The 25879-nt window shown below is 38.8% G+C and overlaps 1 protein-coding gene across 2 annotated transcripts in view; it reads right to left on the bottom strand.

The window, feature by feature from the left end:
- Positions 1–25879, bottom strand: part of LOC311277848 (uncharacterized protein) — a 250745-nt gene that overhangs the window by 183304 nt on the left and 41562 nt on the right. Inside the window, exon 6 of one of the 2 annotated variants that reach the window (XM_084388298.1) lies at positions 24491–24607. In XM_084388298.1, the coding sequence (XP_084244424.1) occupies positions 24491–24607 (117 nt within the window). The other variant, XM_084388302.1, reaches the window with a different exon arrangement.

Raw genomic sequence — 25879 nt, 5'->3', positions numbered from 1 at the left:
AGAATCAAAATGTTTCAATATTTGCGATGTATTTGGATGCTAAACTATTCTTTATTATAGGCTTTGTACTTCACTCGTGTTCCAATATCGATGGAAAAAATCATCCTCTTCACACGCGCAAAAATGTTCTTGGAAACATCACAGTGGAGCTCTGCTTACTGTGAATGGTACAGATTGTACTACTGACTATTTAAACAGAGCAGTGTAATTCGTTTATGTTAGGTTGACTATTTTTATTATTATATTGTATTAGGGCTATAATGAACAGGCTGCGATGTCAAGATTGCAATTCTGGAATGTGTGTGTGTGTGTGACGCGGTTGCGGTTGAACAGTGGACACAAAAACATAAATAAAATGTTTTAGTTAATTCCTACATCCATAGGAATAAATTGAAAATGCTCGCTCTACTCCGCACCATTATCAATGTCTGTGCGGACGTCTGTATTTTACTAGTATATAGTATACTATAGTTAGCGATTTAAAAGCGCTCAGTGGTGTCACACGTCGATTAACCGGTGGGAAAATGTTATCACAGTCACATCCCTAATATATTTATATATAAATACAATAGGCCTACCTGAAAGAGAATTTTACTTGCCCGACCAAAGTATAGCCTGATTAGAACGTCAATAACAAAAAAATAACTTGGGAATCACTAAAACGAGAGATTATTCTAATTTCATTACATTCATTTTAAGTTGCAATCATCAGTTAATAATAAATGTATTACTGATCAATGGTAACAAGGTTGCACTGCTGAGGCTCATGCTGCTTCTCCAGGAGAATTGTAAACAAATGAGCGCAGCACACAAAAAAGCAACCCAGTTAACAACATACTGACTATAAAAATTACAAATATGGAGTTTTTATATATTTTATAACATATGATAGAGTTAAGCAACCTCACTTGACAAGTAGGCAACTATTTCCTGAATACAATCACGATTGAAACTGTGACATTGATTTCATACAACAGGTTAATAAACAGTTACAATTAAGTCACTTACATTTTAGATGCAATATTGACTGTTTTTGTTCTGTTTCAGCAGCAAAAATAGTTAAACAAAGATCACAGCAACTTGTTTTCTCATTACTGAATGATTCAGCATTTTGAAACGAATCGCTTGACTCAAAGATTCAATGGTCAATCCAAAAACATCTGTCTCAATCATGAATGACTCAGTCATTGGAACGAATCATTTGAACGAATGAATCAATGACTCGCTCATTAAGATGGTCGCCTGGCGACACCTAATGGCGGTTTAGTGTTATGTTTAAAAGTATCATTCTTTCCAACGTGCACCATTATCAATGTCCGTGCGGACGTCCGTTTTTTTACTTTCACTTTTATATTAGCGATTTAAAAGCACCCACTCGTGTCACACGTCGATTAACCGGTGGGAAAATATCCTCAGACACATACCTAATAAATGTATATTTAAATACAATATTGGCCTACCTGGTAAAAAGTTTTATATACTATTTTGATGTCCTTTTGGACACAAGAGGGCAGTATAGCCCTATGTTTGCTTTTTTGTTGAACCAAATAGCACTAAATAGCCTGTTTTTAACTTTTTCATTCTTCTTGAATTGCAAAAACAGAATAAAATGGGTTTAGTTGTGATATTTGTATACTTTTATATAGAAATAAATGGTATATAATTACATTTTTAGAAGATTTTTAGTGTTTCCTTTTTGGACATTAATCCCTCGCCATAGCAAAACCGTTTGAGATATTTATTATCCATTCACAACTTAGCATATATAATGTAGTTTCATCATGTTGAAAAAGTTTGGTACGAATAAAATAAATAGTTTAAGAGGAGTGGCTAAAAATTCAGAGGCTGATTTTGCAAAAAAATTCACATTCAGACCAAAATATCTGACTTCCTGATGGCCAGAGCTATTGAATGTAAATTAGAAAGTTGTCCGGCTTGATGAGAACAATATAAAAACTATTTTTTCTTTACTGTAGTTAAAACTAACCCCCCCACTTTTGTCTAAAGCATGTTGAAAGTGACACACTTCCTGCTGCCAGTTGGTGGCGCTATAACTTTGACTCACAATAGCTACATCCATCTGATCGGCCTCTTACCACGAACACACTGCTGAAGTTTCATCAAGATCAGTTAATGTATGCAGAAGTTATTCCACTTCCGTGTTTCTCTTTTCTCGCCATAAATTCGATTCCTCGCCACAGCCAAACCGTTCGAGATATCAAAAATCCGTCCGCAATTTAGCATCCTCAAAGTCTTGACTACATGCACACCGAGTTTGAAGGGGACACGGTGAATTTTCTAGGAGGAGTATTTCACATTCCACAGCAAGCGTTTTCCAAACAACCCATAATAGCCGACTTCCTGTTGGGCTGGCGTAAAACTTGACCGGGGTAAAGTTGTTCGGCCCGATGAGATCTATATGTGTACCGAGTTTCATATTAATTCATGCGAGCGTGTTTGATATATGGATCAAGTTTTAGAACCCCGTTCAAGGGGGCGCTGTTGAGCCCCCCAGCCACGCCCGGGTACCAGCTTCAGCCCGGCCCTGATGGCCGTGGGTTCTGACCTGTGTGCAAAGTTTCAAGAGTTTTTGAGCACGTTAAGGACCCCAAAAGCCCCTGAAACCTTGATTAACAATATAAAAGCAAGAGTCAAATCCCCCCCTCCCCTCACACACACACAGACACAGAGAGAGGGAGAGAAAATTCTTCAGAAAATCCACATTCAAACCAAAATATCTCTCTTCCTGTTGGTCGGAGATGGTTCATGTAAATTAGAAAGTTGTCCGTCTTGATGAGAACAATACACATACCAAGTTTTGTGATTCTAGGAAAAACTAAGCCCCCATTTTTGACTAAAGGTGGCGCTACTGAGCCATTCCACCACGCCCGTTTCTGAAACTTTGCACATGTCTACTGGCTAATAAATGTGATGTGTCTGTCGAGTTTCATCCAATTTCAAGTATGTTAAGAGTCTCAAAAGCATCAAAAAAGAATATTAAAGTTTGAAGCGTTGCCACGGCAACAGTATTAAAGATATCAAAAATCCTTTCACAAGTCTACATCTGCCGTGTGTTTACATTATACACATAAAGTTTGAAGCAAATCGGGTAAAAATAAGAGGGTGATTTCAAAGCATTTTGAAAGTGACACACTTCCTGCTGCCAGTTGGTGGCGCTATAACTTTGACTCACAATAGTCACATCCATGTGATCGGCCTCTTACAACGAACACACTGCGGAAGTTTCATCAAGATCAGTTAATGTATGCAGAAGTTATAACACACTTCCTGTTTATCTTTTCTCGCTATAAATTCGTTTCATCGCCACGGCCAAACCGTTCGAGATATCAAAAATCCGTCCGCAATTTAGCATCCTCAATGGCTTGACTTCATGCTGACCGAGTTTGGTGTGGATCGGATCAATTCCCTCGGAGGAGTACATTAAATTCCACAGCATGCGTTTTTCAAACAACCCATAATAGCTGACTTCCTGTTGGGCAGAGCTAATAACTTAGAGTGCGAAAGTTGTTCGGCCCGATGAGATCTATATGTGTACCGAGTTTCATACTAATACGTTCTTGTATGTGTCCAAGATTTAAGATTGTGTTCTATGGGGCGCTGTTGAGCCCCCCTGCCACGCCCGGGTACCAGCTTCAGCCCGGCCCTAATGGCCGCGGGTTCTGACCTGCGTGCAAAGTTTCATGAGTTTTTGAGCACGTTAAAGGCCCCAAAAGCCCCCGAACCCTTGAAGAACAATAATAAATATAGCTGCGAGCAGCGATTACGGGCCCAAGCCGGTGGCACCGCAACCCCGGTGGCTTTAGTTACCTAAAGGCACCGGGGTGGCGGTACTGCCGGCTTTGGCCCTCCATCGCTGCTCGCAGCTATATTTATATATATATATATATATATATATATATATATATATATATATATATATATATATACATACATACATACATACATACATACATACACACACATACATATATATGTATATATATATATATATATATATATATATATATATATATATATATATATATATATATATATATATATATATTATTGTTCAAAAGTTTGGGGTCAGTAAGATTTTTAATGTTTTTAGGAGAAGTCTCTTCTGCTCACCAAGGCTGCATTTATTGATTAAAAATACAAACAAAAACAGTAATATTGTGAAATATTATTCCAATTTAAAACAGCTGTTTTCAATTTTAAAATATTTTACATAGTAATTCATTTCTGTGATCAAAGTTGAGTTTTCAGCATCATTACTCCAGTCTTCGGTGTCACATGATCCTTCAGAAATCATACTAATATGATGATTGATGCTCAATAAATATTCATTATTATTTTCAATGTTGAAAACAGTTGTGTACAGATTTTTTTTTTTCAAAATGCTTTGATGAATGTAAAGTTCAAAAGAACAGCATATATTTCAAATATATATATTTTTAACATTATAAATGTCTTTACTGTAACTGTTGATCAGTTTAACTCATCCTTCATAAATAAAAGTACTGATTTATTTTATTTCTTTCCCCCAAAAATAAAATTTTAATTATTACTAACCACAAACTTTTGAGCGGTAGTGTTTAACGTTACAAAAGCTTTAGATTTCAGATAAATGCTGTTATTTTGAACTTTCTATTCATCAAAGACTGTACACAACTGTTTTCGACATTTAAAATAATAATGAATGTTTCTTGAGTATCAATCATCATATTAGAATAATTTCTGAAGGATCATGTGACAGTGACGACTGGAGTAATGATGCTGAAAACTCAGCTTTGATCACAGGAATAAATAACAGTTTAAAATATATTAAAATAGAAAGCAGCTGTTTTAAATTGGAATACTATTTTACAATATTACTGTTTTTGTTTGTATTTTTAATCAAATAAATGCAGCCTTGGTGAGCAGAAGAAACTTCTCTGTTATGTGCGCGCCACAGACTGCACGCACGTCCGCTTAGAGTTCCGCCTTTTGCCTTCCGTCAATATTACGTTATTAGAAAAATATTTTTTTAGAGAATCGATTTTTTGACATTTGTGAATCGATTCAGAATCGTCCACGTCCGCATCGCGATGCATCTAAGAATCAATTTTTTCTCCCACCCCTAGATTTCATACAACAGGTTAATAAACAGTTACAATTAAGTCACTTACATTTTAGATGCAATGTTGACTGTTTTTGTTCTGTTTCAGCAGCGAAAATAGTTAAACAAAGATCACGGCAGAACCATCACGCATCACGTGTTTTCTCATAACTGAACGATTCAGCATTTTTAACGAATCGGTTGACTCAAAGATTGAATGATCAATCCATAAACATCTGTCTTAATCATGATCGACTCATTCGAACGAATCGTTTGAACGAATGAATCAATGACTCGCTTATTAAGATGGATGCCTGGCGACACCTAATGGCGGTTTAGTGTTGTTTAAAAGCATCATTCTTTCCCACATGTGTGTGATTTGTGTGTGCAACATTATCATTATTTTTCTTTCACTATTATATTAGCGATTTAAAAGCACCCACTCGTGTCACACGTCGATTAACCGGTGGGAAAATATCCTCAGACACATACCTAATAAATGTATATTTAAATACAATATTGGCCTACCTGGTAAAAAGTTTTATATACTATTTTGATGTCCTTTTGGACACAAGAGGGCAGTATAGCCCTATGTTTGCTTTTTTGTTGAACCAAATAGCACTAAATAGCCTGTTTTTAACTTTTTCATTCTTCTTGAATTGCAAAAACAGAATAAAATGGGTTTAGTTGTGATATTTGCATACTTTTATATAGAAATAAATGGTATATAATTACATTTTTAGAAGATTTTTACTTTAATCCCTCGCCATAGCAAAACCGTTTGAGATATTTATTATCCATTCACAATTTAGCATATTTAATGTAGTTTCATCATGTTGAAAAAGTTTGGTACGAATAAAATAAATAGTTTAAGAGGAGTGGCTAAAAATTCAGAGGCTGATTTTGCAAAAAAATTCACATTCAGACCAAAATATCTGACTTCCTAATGGCCAGAGCTATTGAATGTAAATTAGAAAGTTGTCCGGCTTGATGAGAACAATATTCAAACTATTTTGTTTTTAACTGTAGTTAAAACTAACCCCCCCACTTTTGTCAAAAGCATGTTGAAAGTGACACACTTCCTGCTGCCAGTTGGTGGCGCTATAACTTTGACTCACAATAGCTACATCCATCTGATCGGCCTCTTACCACGAACACACTGCTGAAGTTTCATCAAGATCAGTTAATGTATGCAGAAGTTATTCCACTTCCGTGTTTCTCTTTTCTCGCCATAAATTCGATTCCTCGCCACAGCCAAACCGTTCGAGATATCAAAAATCCGTCCGCAATTTAGCATCCTCAAAGTCTTGACTACATGCACACCGAGTTTGAAGGGGACACGGTGAATTTTCTAGGAGGAGTATGTCACATTCCACAGCAAGCGTTTTCCAAACAACCCATAATAGCCGACTTCCTGTTGGGCTGGCGTAAAACTTGACCGGGGTAAAGTTGTTCGGCCCGATGAGATCTATATGTGTACCGAGTTTCATATTAATTCATGCGAGCGTGTTTGATATATGGATCAAGTTTTAGAACCCCGTTCAAGGGGGCGCTGTTGAGCCCCCCAGCCACGCCCGGGTACCAGCTTCAGCCCGGCCCTGATGGCCGTGGGTTCTGACCTGTGTGCAAAGTTTCAAGAGTTTTTGAGCACGTTAAGGACCCCAAAAGCCCCTGAAACCTTGATTAACAATATAAAAGCAATAGTCAAATCCCCCCCTCCCCTCACACACACACAGACACAGAGAGAGGGAGAGAAAATTCTTCAGAAAATCCACATTCAAACCAAAATATCTCTCTTCCTGTTGGTCGGAGATGGTTCATGTAAATTAGAAAGTTGTCCGTCTTGATGAGGACAATACACATACCAAGTTTTGTGATTCTAGGAAAAACTAAGCCCCCATTTTTGACTAAAGGTGGCGCTACTGAGCCATTCCACCACGCCCGTTTCTGAAACTTTGCACATGTCTACTGGCTAATAAATGTGATGTGTCTGTTGAGTTTCATGCAATTTCAAGTATGTTAAGAGTCTCAAAAGCATCAAAAAAGAATATTAAAGTTTGATGCGTTGCCACGGCAACAGTATCTAAGATATCAATAATCCTTTCACAGGTTTACATCTGCCGTGTGTCTACACTGTACACATAAAGTTTGAAGCAAATCGGGTAAAAATAAAACACTGATTTCAAAGCATTTTGAAAGTGATGTACTTCCTGCTGCCTGTTGGTGGCGCTATAACTTTGACTCACAATAGTCACATCTGTGCGATCGGCCTCTTACAACGAACACACAGCTGAAGTTTCATCAAGATCAGTTAATGTATGCAGAAGTTATAACACACTTCCTGTTTCATTTTTTCGCCATAAATTTGTTTCCTCGCCACGGCCAAACCGTTCGAGATATCAAAAATCCGTCCGCAATTTAGCATCCTCAATGTCTTGACTTCATGCACACCGAGTTTGGAGGCGAATCGATGAATTCCCTAGGAGGAGTACATTAAATTCCACAGCATGCGTTTCCAAACAACGCTAAATAGCCAACTTCCTGTTGGGCTGCCGTAAAAAGTAAGAGTACGAAAGTTGTTCGGCCCGATGAGATCTATATGTGTACCGAGTTTCATATTATTACATGCAAGCGTGTTTGATTTATGGACCAAGTTTTCGGACCCTGTTCAAGGGGGCGCTGTTGAGCCCCCCTGCCACGCCCGGGTACCAGCTTCAGCCCGGCCCTGATGGCCGCGGGTTCTGACCTGTGTGCAAAGTTTCAAGAGTTTTCGAGCATGATAAGAGCCCCAAAAGTGCCCGAAAGGTTGACAGAAAAATAATAAATAATAATAATAAATAATCCTACCGAAAACAATAGGGCCTTCGCCCTTTCAGGGCTTGGGCCCTAATAATAATAATAATAATCCTAACGAAAACAATAGGGCCTTCGCCCCTTCAGGGCTTGGGCCCTAATAATAATAATAATAATAATCCTACCGAAAACAATAGGGCCTTCGCCCTTTCAGGGCTTGGGCCCTAATAATCCTTAGAAGAACAATAGGGCTCTGCGCCCTTTCAGGGCTTGGGCCCTAATAATAATAATAAACAGAGCAATTCCAAGAGGGTCCTCACACCATCGGTGCTCGGGCCCTAATGAAGTCGCTGTCTTAATGAATGAGTCATTGAGTCATTCGTTTAGTAATGAAGCAAGTAGCTGTATTTATGAATGGGTCATTGAATCCTTGACTCTGATTCGTTCACGAAAAACCACTGTGTGCTGCAGTTCTGCTGTGGCTTTCGTTGGAGCTATTATTTCGTTGCAAAATAGAGCAAACAATACTGTTAACCCTCTGGGGTCCTTCGTTTAACAGTCACACTCAGGACCTGACCCGGAGGGCGGGATTAATATATATTAAAAAAAAATCATTTTTTTTTTTTTTTACTTGTTTTTTATAATATTTTTTCTTTTCTTTTTTGGTGTTTTGAGATAATTTTATGATTTTAATTAATATTTATGCAATAATTATGACCCATTTTTTCCCATTGAATATAATAGACATTTTTATATATTTTATTTTTATTTTATTTTTATTTAAAAAAATGTGTGTGTGTTTTGTACTCTTGATGTTTTAGAGATTCACCCCTTCACTATTGAGTACTTTTTTTCTGCATCCTGGCTGATTTGTAGATTGTATGCACAAAAAAATTCTGTGTTTTCATATTTTTGACAATTTCCCATTCATTTCCTATGGGGGTCATTTTTGACCAAAGAGCAGAAGTGTGACGTGCTTGGATCATGACCCCAATATTTTTTGTGTGTTCACATACCTAATACCATAAAAGTCACCAAGTTTCGTAACATTCCGATGAAGCTGTGATTTAAAAAAATTCAAAACAGATTTTTGTAATCTGAATTTATTAGTGTGTATGTGTATAAAAGTGTGTTTGTGTGTGTGTGTGTGTGGATGTGTCTGTTTTGCACCCTTGATGTTTTATAGATTTACCCCTTCACTGTTGTGTGCTTTTTTTCTGGATCGTGGCTGATTTGTAGATTGTACGCACAAAAAAAACTCTGCATTTTCACATTTTTGCCAATTTCCCATTCATTTCCTATGGTGGGTCCATTTGGACCCAAAGGTCCTGAGTGTGACAAATTTTTTTACAACCACTTAGAGTGGGATAATGTACATCCAGCCGGTTGTTATCTGCATACACCCCCGACAGGGTGATGAGGTCTTGGATTAGCCTGAAGGGGGTTTATTCGCAGATAACAACCGGCTGGATGTACATTAGCCCGCTTATTACACGGCTACTTGCCAAGTAAGTAAATAATTAGACACAAAATATTGATCTTGATTGATATTGATTGACAGTCTAAATATTTTATTTATTAATTTAGTTCATTTATATATATAGCCAATCTGGAGAAAACCATGAAGTCATCGTCCAGCTCAGTTCAGTTCTCATATAATGGTGTCAATGCAGACAGATCAATAATATTGTTGAATATTAAATTAAATGTCCCCAACTAAGCAAGCCAAAAGCCAATGATGACAAAGGCGAAGGAAGGCAAAAAAGGCGACAGTAGCAAGGAACCAAAACTCCACCAGGTGGAAGAATGGAGAAAAAAAAACCTTGGGAGAAACCAGGATTAGTTCTCCTCTGGCCAACGAATGGACAGTGTATGATTATGATTCAGGCAGCATTACAGGTCAGAAGTCAGATTGGATCAGAACATTCAGAATTTAACCAGTTCCATCTGGTTGAAGATCACGCATATGGAGATGGGTTTGTTGAGGATCAGTGCCGATGGCTGTCGTGTCGATGAGGCCTTCACAGGGGAGAGTCTACTTAACACAATAGCCGCTTTCCGACCAAGTAGTTACAGGAACTTAGTTATAGGAACTGTCCACTTCTAAACAGTTCTATGAACTACTCTCCCCCAAACTCGGTTTTGTTGTTTGTGTTTGCACTGGCCAAGTGGCCATAGGAACTAGTAGGAGGGAGTGACGCAAGCACAGCGACTTTTATTTTGACGGCGCGACGGACCTTTATTTTGACGGCGCTGAGAACACCAGAGCAAACAATGCTCGCATTCTCTGTGTTCATTAGTTAGCGATCTGTCTAACAGTACTGTTTAACATGTTATTAGATAGAATTGTTATAGAAAGTACACAGTATATGAAAAAAAAGGTTATTAGCCTATGCCGTGTGGTTGATGTCCAGTGTTGCTAGCTGAGCAGAAATACATAATCATGTTTGACTCGGTCCCCTCAAAGTTGCGTTGGATTTTCTCTTCAGCATAAAGGTTTAGAGGCCCATCTATCACTGTTTTCCATGTTTGTATCTAGTTTCTGGAGTAAATATATAGGCTATAATCTGTGTGTTTACATATAGCTGTTTTAAAAATGGCAGGTGCTGGTGTTTTGCGTGCGTTCGGTCATCAGCGTACACTAACGTCACGGGTAGTTCCTATAGTGCTGGTTTAGACCCTACTCTGAAGTAGGAGCTAAATTAGTTCCTCCAAATGGAGTTCCTAGAACTAAAGTCGTTCCTAGTCGGCGTGTTCGCACCGTAGGAACATACGGGTACTTTAGCGAATAGTTCTAGGAACTGTGAAAAGGTTCCTCCGGTTGGAAAGCGGCTAATCTCTGCTGACACTTCAGGAAGCATGGAATTAGTTTTCACTGTTATGCTGATGATACTCAGCTCTATATTTCTTCGCGCCACAACGAAACGTACCAATTCACAAAATTAACGGAATGCATAGCTGATATAAAAATTTGAATGACTAGTAATTTCCTACTACTTAATTCTGAAAAAACTTTTCTCATTATTGGGCAAAAAACCTCTGCACGTATTATCCCAGAATACTGTCTAACACTTGATGGCTGCTCTGTTAAGTCTTCGTCGTCGGTTATACCTGAGTGTGCTCTTTGATACCAATCTTTCATTTGAAAGTCACGTTTCTAGTATCTGTAAAACCGCATTCTTCCATCTTAAAAATATATCTAAATTGCGACATATGCTTTCAATGAAAAATGCAGAACAGTTAGTTAATGCGTTCATGACCTCAAGGTTAGATTATTGTAATGCTCTACTGGGTGGTTGTCCTGTACGCTTAATAAACAAACTACAGCGGGTCCAAAATGCAGCAACTCGAGCTCTTACCAGAACCAGGAAGTATGACCATATTAGCCCGGTTCTGTCAACACTGCATTGGCTGCCTATTAAACATTGAATACATTTTTAAATATTGCTGATCACTTACAAAGCACTAAACGGTTTAGCTCCGCAGTACTTGAGCGAGCTATTAACGCATTATTGTCCTTCACGTCTATTGTGATCTCAAAATTCTGGTCAGTTCATAATACCTAGAATATCAAAATCGACTGCTGGCGGTAGATCCTTTTTCTATTTAGCACCTAAACTTTGGAACAGTCTTCATAACATTGTCCGGGAAGCAGACACGCTCTGTCAGTTCAAATCTAGACTAAAAATGCATCTTTTACCTGGCATTCATTAAAACAATAAATTTCTATTGTTAAAATCAGTTAAATGATTATTAGGCCGCATAGATTAGGTCAGCCAGAACAGGGGAGACTTCCTATAACACCTGATGTACTCGTTACATCATAAGAAGAATGGCATCTACGCTAATGTTAGTCCTTCTATTTATTCCGAGGTTTACTGAAGTCAGCCGGATCCGGGCCGTATCCAGATCAGATGGTGGACCTGCGCCTGGACTCAACCACGACACATCCCTGAAGTGCCAGCCTCATCAGCCCTGTGAAGCCTTCATCGACACAGCAGCCATCAACAACAGCACTGATCCTCAACAAACTAGTCTCCATACCGGCGTGATGACTCCGACTTCCAACCAGATGGAACTGGATAATATTCTGAATGTTCTGATCCAATCGGACTTCTGACCTGTAATGCTGCCTGAATCATAATCATACACTGTTCGCTCGTTGGCCAGAGGAGAACGGAGCGACTGAGCCTGGTTTCTCCCAAGGTTTTTTTCTCCATTCTGTCACTGATGGAGTTTGGGTTCCTTGCCACTGTCGCCTTGGCTTTTGGCTTGCTTAGTTGGGGACATTTAATATTCAACATCTGCCTGTATTATTTTCATGTTATCACTGTGAAGCTGCTTTGATACAATCTGTATTGTAAAAAGCGCTATATAAATAAAGGTGACTTGACTTGAACATCAGTAAGATCAGGCCCTTCCTATTGGAGCTCCACAACTCCTTGTCCAAGCTCTTGTTCTATCCAGACCGGACTATTGTAATGCTCTCTTGGCAGCCCTTCCAGCATTACCTGTCAAACCTCTGTATCTGATCCAGAATGCAGCAGCAAGAGCAGTCTTTAATGAGCCGAAGAGAGCGCACATCACACCTCTCTACATAAACTTACACTGGTTGCTAGTTGCAGCTCGCTTCAAATTCAAGGCACTGATATTGGACTACAGAATAACCACTGGCTCTGCACCCTTATACCTAAACTCACTACTTCAGACGTATGTGCCCTTCAGTAGCTTGTGTTCTGCAAGTGAACGGCGCCTTGTGGTGCCATCATCCCAAAGAGGCACAAAATCACTTTCATGGACCTTTCCCTGGACTGTTCCCTGCTGGTGGAATGACCTGCCTAACTCAACCCGAGCAGCTGAATATTTAGCCATTTATAAGAAATGGCTGATGACGGATCTTTTTCATCAACATATACTAAGGGTGCAACGGTTCAAATTACTCATGGTTCAGTTATCAAGCTTTTAGCGTCACGGTTCTAGTAGGGTTCTGTATGTGCTATGTACTGGGAAAAAAGGACTACTGTCAAATAAAAATAAAGAAAATAAGAACAAGTAATCAAACTACAAGGAACAGCACAAATAAATACAATAGAGCAAAGGTACAAATTAAATAAATAGCACTTTTCAGGTTATTTAGTTATTTAACAGTCGTTTTCAGGAACAGAAATTGAATAAAGTAATAAAATGTAAAACAACATTGCGTATAATCTTCACTGTATAAATGAAATACAGTTAGTGATTTCCTTGTCTTTTGTTGTTTGCTTAAAAAACGCTGCTGTCACTTTAAGGCATAATGCACAGATCCAGTACACTGATACTGAACACATGCGCAAAGATTCCCGCCAAGATGGGAATGTTGTTTTGGCTTTGTTTACAGCAGACTGGCAATTCCAGAGACCAATAGGAAACAAAAGTAATGTACTAGAAGACAATAAATTACAGTCATTCATATTTATTCAAAAGCGAAACATGAAAAATTATTAGGCTACAGGAAATGGCTAATATGAGTCAATAAATGCTCCTCTGTCGCCATCTACTGGTTATAATGCCAAATGTCTTTTTTATTGTTAAATTACAGTGCTTTCTGTCTAATGTTGGATTTCCTACATCTTGAAACGTTCGGTTTTACAAATGGAGACAATCTCAGAAGAATGAACAAATAATGTTTTTGGTCCTCACATTAAAAATAACATTTGAAGTGCTGGATAAATGTGGTGTGCGCATATCCAATTACAGGCATTGTGTTTCTTATTCCAACGCTTCCATTAGCTTCAAGTTTTTATTGCAATTAATAAAACTTATTTATTGGCAAATTAGTTATGTGTACATTAAAATATAAATACACATTAAAAAGTCAACCATTAATGGTTTTGTAGCGATGTACAAGGTACAGAATGACAGCTAACAGTTCACCGGAAATGCCCAAGCTGGCTTATCAAAAACCAGGAAGTAACCATGCATATAACCAATTGCTATAACACATAACACATTCACTTTTCCTGAGCAATTTCATCTTTTCACAGTGATCAATTTGTCTCTGTAATGAACCCATAGCTGGAGGTGGATCAGAATCCATGTTGCAGAGGTTCTTTATTGTCAAAGACAATCAAAGTCAAACAATCCAAGACGACAGGCAATAGACATAATAAAAGTCCAGGCAAAGTTCCAAACACAGCGAGGCAGGCAGACAACGGCAAGAGAAAATTATTATTTTAATTAAAATCCACAAAGAAACAAAACGCATCCCTTCATAAATTGTTTTATGGCAACACACTGGTTTTCTAAACTATTATTTTGACCTTCCCCAAAGGTTCCCCCCCTTGTCAAACAATGAAACTTCACTACTAATTTTAGCAAATTATCCAGCTTTTGAGTAATCTGAATGTCAAATTATTTACTTGTAAGAGTATTATTTGTAAGCGATGGATCTGAACAAGAACTTTGCTCATTAGACAAATTCGGGCAATGTTTTTTCTTATGATTCTGTAGATGAGATAGCTGGGTGAATCTCTTTCCACAGTGTGAGCACTTGTACGGTTTCTCTCCAGTGTGAACTCTCTGGTGTGTTTTTAAATTGCTGGATGTAATAAAGCTCTTCCCACAGTCAAAGCACATATAAGGTTTCACACCAGTATGAATACTCTGGTGCACTTGCAAAGTTTGCAGTAGTAAAAAACTCTTTCCACAAAAAGAACAAAAGTGAGGCTTCACACCAGTATGAACGTTAAGGTGTGCTCTTAAGTGTGATTTCACAACAAATGTTTTATCACACTGATCACAGCTGAATGATCTCAATCCAGAGTGAGAGAGCAGATGATAGTTGAGATTTCTTTTGGATATGAAACTCTTTCCACACTGAGAGCATGTGAACGGTTTTTCTCCAGTGTGAACTTTCATGTGCACACTTAGGTGTCCTTGATGTCTGTAACTCTTTCCGCAATGAGAGCAAGTGAACGGTTTTTCTCCAGTGTGAATTCTCATGTGATCATTTAGGTGTTCTTTCCGAATGAAACTCTTTCCACACTGAGTGCATGTATAAGGCTTCTCTCCGGTATGAATTCTCACGTGTCTTTTAAGGTCGGATTTCTGTCTGAAACTCTTTCCACACTCAGAGCAGGTTAAAGATCCTTTGACTCCAGATTTTCCAAATTGTTTTTGTGTGAAATTCTCTTCAGTCTTTGAAACGACTGCATTTCCATCTTCATTTGTGAAATTGTGACGTTTTTGTAACAGATGTTTGTCTTCATTTTTATATGTTAGTTTTCCATCTTCATTTGTGAATTGATGGTGTTTGTCTTCATTCACTTCCATCAGGTCTAAAATAAACATTAAATTCAATTTAAAAAGGACAAATGAGAAACAAAGTTCATTCTTAATTTAGCACAGAGACTACTACCGAGTCTACTAGTATCTAATTTCAGCTGTATTGATGCATTGTATGAATTCCTCATCAGTTATAAAAGAGAATGAAGGAAAACACCAACCTATTTGTTCCTCTGTATCTTCATCTTTTATTCTGCAGGGTTCTTCCTTAATCTCCATCTTTACAATAGTATGTCAGTAGTTTCTCCTGAAGTAATTCCTCCTGCTTGCTTCTTCTTCTCCTGTGGGAAGATGGGAATATTTCCCAGCATTTAAACTCTCATGAACGCTGTGGTCGTTCTATATAATGCCAGTAAATGGGTGTATGTCTTTGGAAGTCCATCAAAGCGCATCCATTCATGATAAAAGTGCTCTACGCATCTCCGGGGGTTAACAAAGGCCTTCTGAAGTGAAGCGATGCGTTCGAGTAAGACAAATATCCATATTTAAAACTTTATTGACTAAAATAACTAGCTTCCGGCAGAAGGCTGTACGCATCGATTTACGCCAAAAGAGTAACACTTGAACTTGGCGCACAACGTAATGACGAACGTGGTTGCCCAGCCCTGTTTGTTTGAACCGTGACAGAGGTCAATTGCCGTCATAACGTTGTGCATCAAGTTCACATTGCTTCACTTCAGAAGGCCATTATCAACTCCCGGAGACGCATGGAGTACTTTAATAATTAACAGATGCACTTTGATGGACTTCCAAAGACATACAGCCATTCACTACCATTGTGAAGCTTGGAAGAGCCAAGACATTTTTTAACATAACTTGTTAAATCCGATTGGATTCGTCTGAAAGAAGAATGTCATATACACCTAGGATGGCTTCAGGGTTAGTTAATCATGGGCTAATTTTAATTTTAACTGTCCCTTTAATGTTCGAGGAAATCTGTCTGCTTAAACAATAACAAAATTGATATAAGAATGTGCTGTTAATTTTTCAATCAGTTAAGAGCCATTCACACGTTAAAAACGAGATGCAGTCAGTGAAGAGGAAAAAAACGAAATGTAACAAGTTGAATGTATTTTAAATTTGGCACTGCATTTTTAGTACGCATGTTCGAGACGCTGCAAAGTTCCATATTTTATTTAAAGTGAGAATAAGATAGAAAGTCTCATATCATGGAGAGGTGTGTTATAAAATGTTCGGTATAAATATAGTTATTTAGAACAGTTATAGCCTATACCCTATCAATCTACTATCCATCCATCCATCCTCCCCCCTCAAAAAGCCCACCCTTCTATAGCTGCTAAAAACGGAAACTCAAACATTGTTTTCAAAACTGATCCAGTCTCAGTGCTTTGATATTATTGTATTTCTTTCACATGTTAGTAAAGTCTAAAGTTTTTGTTGCTCTTTAACTTGCACTAAAATGTGATTTATACCATATAATCAGCATATGTAATATTAATAACACTGACCATCTTCTTTAGTAATACAAGCTCAGAAATATGTATAATCTGTTGATATTTTTCATTTAGAGTGTCTTGACTTGGTGTCATGGATATTGAAATTTTGTTATTTTATTTTTAATTTTAAACAGTATAGACGGTTACTTTGTGGTAATGCAATGTTTGTGAACACAACTGTGTATGTCAGGCCATAAGTCCCCAAAAACTATGCACTCCTTTTCCACACTATAAATAATCTTAATCTGCCCCTGGGTATTTTAAATAACCTGAGGTAGCTTTAACAACATCAATAGTGTTATACTTAGTTAATAATCAGAATATAGTCACTTAAATAGTCAGGCCTAGAATTAATTTAGTTATTCAAACGTAAGATAACATAAAAAAAGACACGTCCCTCAGTGTTCCTCCTCAGCAAAATTCAATTCAACTCTCAGTTTTCACACTTTCATGTGAAAAAGCGTCTTACTTCATACTTTACCTTGACAAAATTTATTTTTAAACCTATTGATTTTATAATCATTCATATTTATTCAAAAGCGAAACATGAAAAAAATAGGCTACAGGAACTGGCTATTAATAGCCAACAAATGCTCCTCTGCTGCCATCTACTGGTTATAATGACAATTAATGTCTTTTTTATTTTTAAATTAAAGTGCTTTCTATCTAATGATGGATTTTTAATTACATCTTGAAACGTTTGGTTTTACAAAGGGAGACAATCTCAGAAGAATGAACAAATGATGCTTTTGGTCATCATGTTAAAATAACATTTGAAGTGCTGGATAAATGTGGTGTGTGCGTGTCCAATTACAGACATTTTTTTTCTTATTCCAACGTTCCCATTAGCTTCAAGTCTTTGTTGCAATTAATTAAACTGGTTTATTGGCAAATTAGGTTAGTGTGCATTAAAATATAAATTCAACATTAAAAAGTCAACCATTGATGGTTTTGTAACGATGTACAAGGTACAGAATGACAGCTAACAGTTCACCGGAAATGCCCAAGCTGGCTTATCGAAAACCAGGAAGTAACCGTGCATATCACCAACTGCCAAAGACACAGAACACATTCAATTTTCATGAGCAATTTCATCTTCTCTCATACCCTTTTCTACCAAGGCAGTGCTGGTGCTGGTTCGGAGCCAGAGCCTAGTTTCAAACGGTTCTTTGTTTTTTTCGACACCCAAAGCACCAGCTCTGAACCAGTAAAAGTGGTTCTTAAGTAGCACCAAAACATTGCTGGGCTAGAAGTAAGAACCGCTTGCGTAAGGGGCTGGGAGCAGGGTTACCGTGACCAACAAGAAGAACAGAAACTTGTGACCGCCATTTTTTAAATAGCAGCTAATCGAGCTAATAGCAGCTCCGTCTATGCAAGTTACGGCGAGCTGCACGAACGCGTTGGATTCGCCGTGTTTGGATGCCGATGTAGGTTCGCAAAGCCATTGTTAATGGAAGGCTTGTTCGAGATGCATCGGAGCGGCGCGGACCAATCGGAGCTGCGGGAGTGTTTGGAGAGCATACGACTCCTTGTGCTTTTGGATCGCTATCGCAGTGCTTTGATGTCATGCGCCGATCGGTCTGCGAGAAGCCAAACCATCTCGAACAAGCCTGGTGTGTTTGTGTTTAGCGCTGCCGCGCTAGCGTTGCTGGGCAACAAGAGATGTACACAGTGATGTAAGATCTGGCTCTGTGGTGACTCTCTGGCCTGTGGAAAGGCAAACCGGTTCTTAGAAAGCTCGTCAGTCGAACCAACTCCAAACTGGCAATAGCTCATCGTTTTATGGCAACACTAGTTTTCTGAACTATTATTTTGACCTTCCCCAAAGATTCCCCCTTGTCAAACAATCAAACTTCACTACTGATTTTAACAAATCATCCAGCTTTTGATTAATCTGAATGTATTATTTACTTATATTATTTGTAAGTGATGGATCTGGACATGAACTTTGCTCATTAGAAAACTTCAGGCAATGCTTTTTCTTATGTCGCTGTAGATTAGATAATAAGGTGAAACTCTTCCCATTTGTAGAGCACTGGTGCGGCTTCTCTCCAGTATGAACTTTCTCATGATCTCTCAAGGTTCCGGACTGAGAGAAATTCTTTCCACAGTGTGAGCACTTGTACGGTTTCTCTCCAGTATGAATTCTCTGGTGTTTTTTTAAGTTGCTGGATGTACTAAAGCTCTTCCCACAGTCAAAGCACATGTAAGGTCTCACACCAGTATAAATACGCTCATGCACTTGTAAAGATTGAAGTACTAAAAAACTCTTTCCACAAAAAGAACAAAAGTGAGGCTTCAACACAGTATGAACTTTAAGGTGTTTTCTTAAGTTTGATTCCACAACAAATGTTTTATCACACTGATCACAGCTGAATGATCTCACTCCAGTGTGATGGCGCAGATGATAGTTAAGAGAATTTTTCAGAGTGAAACTCTTTCCGCACTGAGAGCATGTGAACGGTTTTTCTCCAGTGTGAATTCTCATGTGTCTGTTAAGATTTCCTTTCTGAATGAAATTCTTTCCACACTCAAAGCAGGTTAAAGGTCCTTTGACTCCAGATTTTCGAGCTCGTTTTAGTATGAAACACTTTTCCGTCTATGAAATGATGTTTCCGTCTTCATTTTTGAAATGATAGTGTTCGTCTTCATTGACTTCCACCAGGTCTAAAATCAACATATTGAATTCAATTTAAAAAGGACAAATGAGAAACAAAGTTCATTCTTAATTTAGCACATATCTAGTTTACTACTGAGTCTACTAGTATCTAGTTTTATATGTATTTGATATGCCAGTTTTCATCTTAATGTTCCTCATCAGTCATTAAAGAGAATGAAGGCAAACACCAACCTATTTGTTCCTCTGTATCTTCATCTTTTATTCTGCAGGGTTCTTCCTCAAACTCCATCTTTACAACTACTTGTCCGTAGTTTCTCCTGGAGTAATTCCTACTGCTTGCTTCTTCTTCTCCAGTGGGAAGATGGGAATATTCCCCACCATTTAAACTCTCATGAACGGCTGTGGGAGCTTCACTGACTGAAGGAGTGAATTGTGGTCATTGTTGCTCATTTAGCAGATGAACTCATTTCGTTACAAAATTACATTTTGTTGCCTTGGGTCTCTGGAGACACCAAGACCCTGCGGTTAACCCCTGAACGAAGACCGCACAAGAGTTAGAGAGCCAATTGCCAATCGGTGAAGTCATTGCATCACTACAGCTGCCGTTAGAAGCTCCATTTGCTATAGAAACAGTCGGTGTTCTGAGATGCGGACTTAGTACTGCACATGTGCAATATTGGCTGGTCCAGACTGAAAAAAATCTGTTTTTTGTCATGATTTAGAAACAAAATTGATGACAGTTGTTGTCATATTTCTTTGGTAATTTTTAAATATGAAATATAATTTTAAGCTTAGTGGCTTGGAGAATTTGATGTTCGAGCTGCACATGACTGAAATATCGGAGGCCTTTTAAAGGAACTTAAAGAAGTTTAAAAAACTTTGGCTCAGTTCATGTTTTCAGATTTAGATTTCTCATAGTAAATAGCAAATGTACTCACAGTCTGATAAGATCTCTTCGAGTCTCTTTTAATGAACCACTATGAATGAACTTTCAATGAACTCAACAAGAACACATGGCTGAAATGAAAACAAATGTCTCCATCTAGAAGAAAATCTGTCTCAAGAAATGGGCGTGTAAAGCTGTGGAAAGGTGGGAGTGTAGACAGACCTGCAACACACTCATTATACAGACACATGAATATTAAAATATGACCTCTGAAAGAAATAAACTGAGTTGAGGGCACCTTGATTCATTTAAAAAAATCTATCCCTATATAGAAACGCAGAAGAACATTTAAAAGGTCTAATAATATTTTCATTACATATACGAGCACTAACCTAAGCTCTGCACCATGATCAGACGTTCACACACATATTTACACACACACACATACATACATACATACATACATACACATATGTCTGAATCTGAATGTCAAATTATTTAATTACTTGTGAGTCATGTACCAGAACATGAAAATTTGCTCATTTAGTAACCTTCAGGCAATGCTTTTTCTTATGTCTCTGTAGAGTAGCTAATTTGGCAAAACTCTTCCCAAATGAAGAGCACTCGTACGGCTTCTCTCCTCCTGTATGAATTCTCTGGTGTGATTTTAAGTTGCTGGATATAATAGAGTCTTGCCACAGTCAAAGCACACATAAGCTCTCACACCAGTATGAATACGCTCATGCTGTTTTAGATAATCCAATTGGGAAAAACCCTTTTTGTGAGAAGGTGTCTTCTCAAGATTGATTCCAAAACAAATGTTTTATCACACTGATCACAGCTGAATGATCTCAATCCAGAGTGACGGCGCAGATGATCTTTGAGAGACCGTTTGGATGTGAGACTCTTTCCAGACTCTTTTCCAACATTACATTCTTGTTCAATTGACAAATTAGAACCAAAAAGAAAATCATTGAGTCCCTAATTTACAAAATCCAAGTTTACTAGTATCTAGTTTTAGATTTATTGTTCCATGTCAGTTTTCATCTTAATGTTCCTCATCAGTCATTAAAGAGGGCAGCAGAGAGGAAATGGCGCAAATCAAAAGACCCATCTGACCTGAGTATGAATCGGTCTCTGTCATCCTTTTCTGTTGATGTTCATGCTGCAAAATCTTCATATATTTCCACAAAAAGATCAACAGCGCTTCTAACACACAAACACTTTATAACATTCAACTCTCTCCTCTGTCGACCTCCACCACCCACCTCCTCTTTAAATGCTGATGAATTTGCTAATTTCTTCACCAACAAAACAACTATCAGCAATCAGTTCTCAGCTCCACACACACAGGAACCCAGACCAACCTCTCCCACAGCCAGAAACCTTCTCTCCAATAACCAAGGCAGAAGTATCTAAACTTCTCTCCAGTCATCCTACCACCTGCCCTCTAGATCCAATCCCCTCACACCTTCTAAAAGCCATCTTTTACCAGCATTCACACACATCATCAACTCATCCCTCCATTCTGGCATTTTCCCTACTGCATTCAAGCAGGCTCAGATAACTCCACTGCTTAAAAAAACAACATTAAACACATCACTTGTAGACAGTTACAGACCTGTCTCTCTCCTACCATTCATAGCAAAATCACTTGAACAAGTTGCTTTCAATCAAGTATCATCTTTCCTCTCTCAGAATAACCAGCTGGAGGTCAACCAATCTGGCTTCAAGAAAGGGCATTCAACTGAGACTGCATTACTGTCGGTCACAGAAGCCCTACGGATTGCAAAAGCTGCTTCCAAATCATCAGTTCTCATTCTCCTGGATCTGTCTGCTGCTTTTGACACTGTGAATCATCAGATCCTTCTGTCCACCCTCTCATCACTGGGCATCACAGGTACTCCTCTCCAATGGTTTGAATCCTATCTCACAGGTAGGTCCTTCTCTCACAGGTAGGTAGCACATCGGCATGGATGAAGGAACATCACCTGCGCTCACAACCTGGCAAAGACTGAGCTTCTCGTCTTCCCTGCCACCCCTTCAAGATCGGTCAGAAATCTTGGAGTAATATTTGATGACCAGCTGACCTTCACAGACCACATAACAAAGACAGCTCGATCATGCAGGTTTGCACTGCACAACATCAGGAAGATCAGGCCTTTTCTAACTGAGCATGCAACACAACTTCTCGTCCAGGCCCTGGTCATATCTAGGCTTGATTATTGCAAAGCTCTTCTGACTGGACTTCCATCATGTGCAACTACACCTCTATAAATGATTCAGAATGCTGCAGTTCGTCTTGTCTTCAATGAGCCCAAGAGCCTACTTTCACTCGCTCCTACGAGTCTACATCCCTACCAGAAGTCTACGATCGGTCACTGAGCGATGGCTCGTGTTACCATCACAGAGAGCCAAAATCACTCTCCAGTAGAGGTCTACACTACTATTTCAAAAGCAGGACCCGGACCAGTGCAGATCCGAGAAATGCCATAAATGTACTACCTGGATCAGTCTATTATTTGAAAGCTGGACCCGACCTGACGGTAAGACACTGACCCGATTGTCACATATTCCACACTAAATTGCTATTGACAAGTCAATAAACCAGTTGCGAAAAATAAAACTTTTTGTCTTGCCTAATTTTAGTAGCCGTCGTCTCCCTTCCTTGTAGCTGACTGACTGTGATGCATTACAATCCTCCGCAAGAAAGTTCTATCCATGTTATTCCTCTTGTTATACCAAGCTTAATCCACTCATTATTTCAGCTTCAAAAGTCCACTTGATGTCACGGTGACGGATGACAAATGCGACTCTGCAGATTTGCATTTCAACTCGAGTTAACTCGCATAATAACTAACTGTTTGCCCTTTTGAACTACAATAACAATTGCTCGTTCAGTGCCATGGCCGCTGACGTTAGCATAATTTTTTTTTGCTATCATCTCTGTGCTCTCTGCGCCAAGTCTGACCATCAAAACTTTAAAGCTGCAGTCGGCAAGATTTTTTGATCATATTCACTGAAACCGACACTATGCTCCGACAGAACAACATAAATTAGCCAGTTTTAGAAAAAAAAACCCGCGCTTCTACCTCCACCTAGAGCCTGTTATTTGTTTTGCAAAAATCCACCGCTCCCGGTTCTTCTGGTCCAATCAGCGCAGGGCTGTGTGAGATCTGACTGTCAATCACAGTTTGTGCACACGCCACAGATCCCCCCTCGCGCACGTTACAATATCACATGCACACGCCTGAAGTTCGCAGGTGTGTTAGATTGTATGAAGCGTGATGGCGGAGAGAAAATATACTAACTAGCTTCCAATTCCTCGGTTAACAACCAGAGCTAGGAGGTCCAAAACAACCAAGGAAAGTACCAAGTAACCAAGTAGTCCATGGTGTTGATCTGGTGCACACGCACTGACGAGCACGAACTTGATGGGAGGGTGCTCAGTGGTAGTGGGGCACAAGAGTTGTAAACATTAAAAAATTTGGCTAAGTCCCCTCAATCTGCCAGACATGCCGATTGCAGCTTTAAGATTAAATAAGACGATTCATTCATATTATTATAAAAATTGGAGAAAGTGTAAAGCGAATCTTGGCAGAGTAAGTCCCGCCTTTTAAGTAAAAGAGCCAATCGTCAATTGGTAAAGTCATTGTGTCACTGCAGAAGCTCTGGTTGTCATAGAAACATGACGTGCTTGACACTGCACATTCGCGTTAGCTGCCTGGAGAAACCTGAAGAGCTTTTTAGCGCAAGATGTGTGTTTTTCTAACCTTATTTCCCAGCTCATACTTTTCTTATCCCAATTTTAAAAGTTGCAAGTTACAAAAAACACACAAGCAGTGCTGACTGACTCTGATCACCCAGGACCAGAAGTAATAGATTGGGACCCGACCCGGCTGACCATTTAAAATATAGACCCGAACCTGTATGGTGCCCGGGTGCTCCATGCAGACCTCTACTCTCCAGAACATTCTCATTCACTGTTCCTTGCTAGTGGAATGAGCTCTCCACCTTCATCCCGAATGCAGAATCCCTGACATTCAAAAGACAGCTGAAAACTCATCTCTTCTGTGAGCACTTAACCTCTTAAAATACAAATATTATATTTCCTTTTCCTTTAATCCTCCCTTGTCTGGCTTATGCTACTCTAAGCAATGCCAGAACTTTGTATTTTGAGCACTTCTTGTGTTGTTTTTGCCTCTTCGTGATGACTCACTTGCTTTAGTTCTCATTTGTAAGTCGCTTTGGACAAAGGCGTCTGCTAAATGACTAAATGTAAATGTAGGAGAATGAAGGAAAACACCAACCTATTTGTTCCTCTATATCTTCATCTTTTATTCTGCAGGGTTCTTCCTTAATCTCCATCTTTACAACTACTTGTCCATAGTTTCTCCTGCAGTAATTCCTCCTGCTTGCTGCTTCTCCTGTGGGAAGATTTGTATTTATTTATTTATCCAAAGCGACTTACAAATTAGGAACAAAGCAAGCAATTCATTGTGAAGAGGCAATCAACACAAGTGCTCAAAAAACAAAGTTTCAAATATTGCTTAGAGTAGCTAAGCTAGACAAGGGAGGGGTTAAAGGAAAAGGAAAGGATATAATTTTTTATTAAGTGCTCACAGAAGAGATGAGTTTTCAGCTGTCTTTTGAATGTTGTCAGGGATTCTGCATTCCGGATGAAGGTGGAGAGATCGTTCCACCAACAAGGAACAGTGAATGAAAATATTCTGAAAAGTGATTTTGTGTCTCTCTGTGATGGTATCACGATCCGTCACCCATTGACCAATCGTAGACTTCTGGTAGGGATGTAGACTCGTAGGAGCGAGTGAAAGTTGGAGGGAGCTGAGCCTGTGGTAGATCTGCAAGTAAGGGTCAATGCCTTGAACTTGATGTGAGCAGCGAGTGGAAGCCATTGCAGAGTAGGGGTGTAACAATACATCAATATCGATCGATGCATGCATCAATGTCATACGTAAAATATCGATATGAGGTACCTTTATTTTGACACTTCCCACATCCTCACGTAACGTCCATCTACGCATTTCCTCCAAAGCGTGCATTTTCGTTTACTCACCATACTGTCTTGTAACGTTAATCTCCTCAGCTGAAATAGACGCCTGACAAGATTGACAGAACCCTAAACATGTTTTGTCACAAAAGCCGGTATTGTCCACTGTCAAGGCATCGCGAGTTCATGTTTTACAGAAGAAACCAACAAGCATCCTTGTTGTTTGTGAACAAAACCCGATAAGTCCACTTTAGCGGGGTCTGGAGCTTGACATAGAGCTGTGGAATAATGCTCTAGCTAAAATTAACTCTGTCTGCATTTGTGCTCGTTTGAATCTTATTCAGTTTAAAGTTGTTCACAGAATTCACTTCACCAAAGCTAAATTGAAGAAACTTTCTTTAATAGAAGATGATAGGTGCAATAGATGTTCGCTCTCCCCAGCAGATCACACTCATACATTTTATACCTGTCCTAAATTGTATTCATACTGGTCTTCTTTTTTTGATACACTGTCAAAGGCTCTCAATGTCTCTGTGAAACCCTGCCCAATAATTGCGATTTTTGGAATGACACCGGTTGATGGCTTATACAACAAACGTCATGCTGATATTATTGCTTTTGCTTCATTGGTAGCCAGAAGACGAATACTGTTGCATTGAAAATCTTCATGCCCCCCTTCTAATCTTTC

The sequence above is a fragment of the Rutilus rutilus genome (assembly GCF_951802725.1).
Source record: "Rutilus rutilus genome assembly, chromosome: 18".
Taxonomy (NCBI): Eukaryota; Metazoa; Chordata; class Actinopteri; order Cypriniformes; family Leuciscidae; genus Rutilus; species Rutilus rutilus.
The sequence above is the reverse complement of the archived record's forward strand: the minus strand, read 5'-3'. Positions and strand labels throughout refer to the sequence as shown.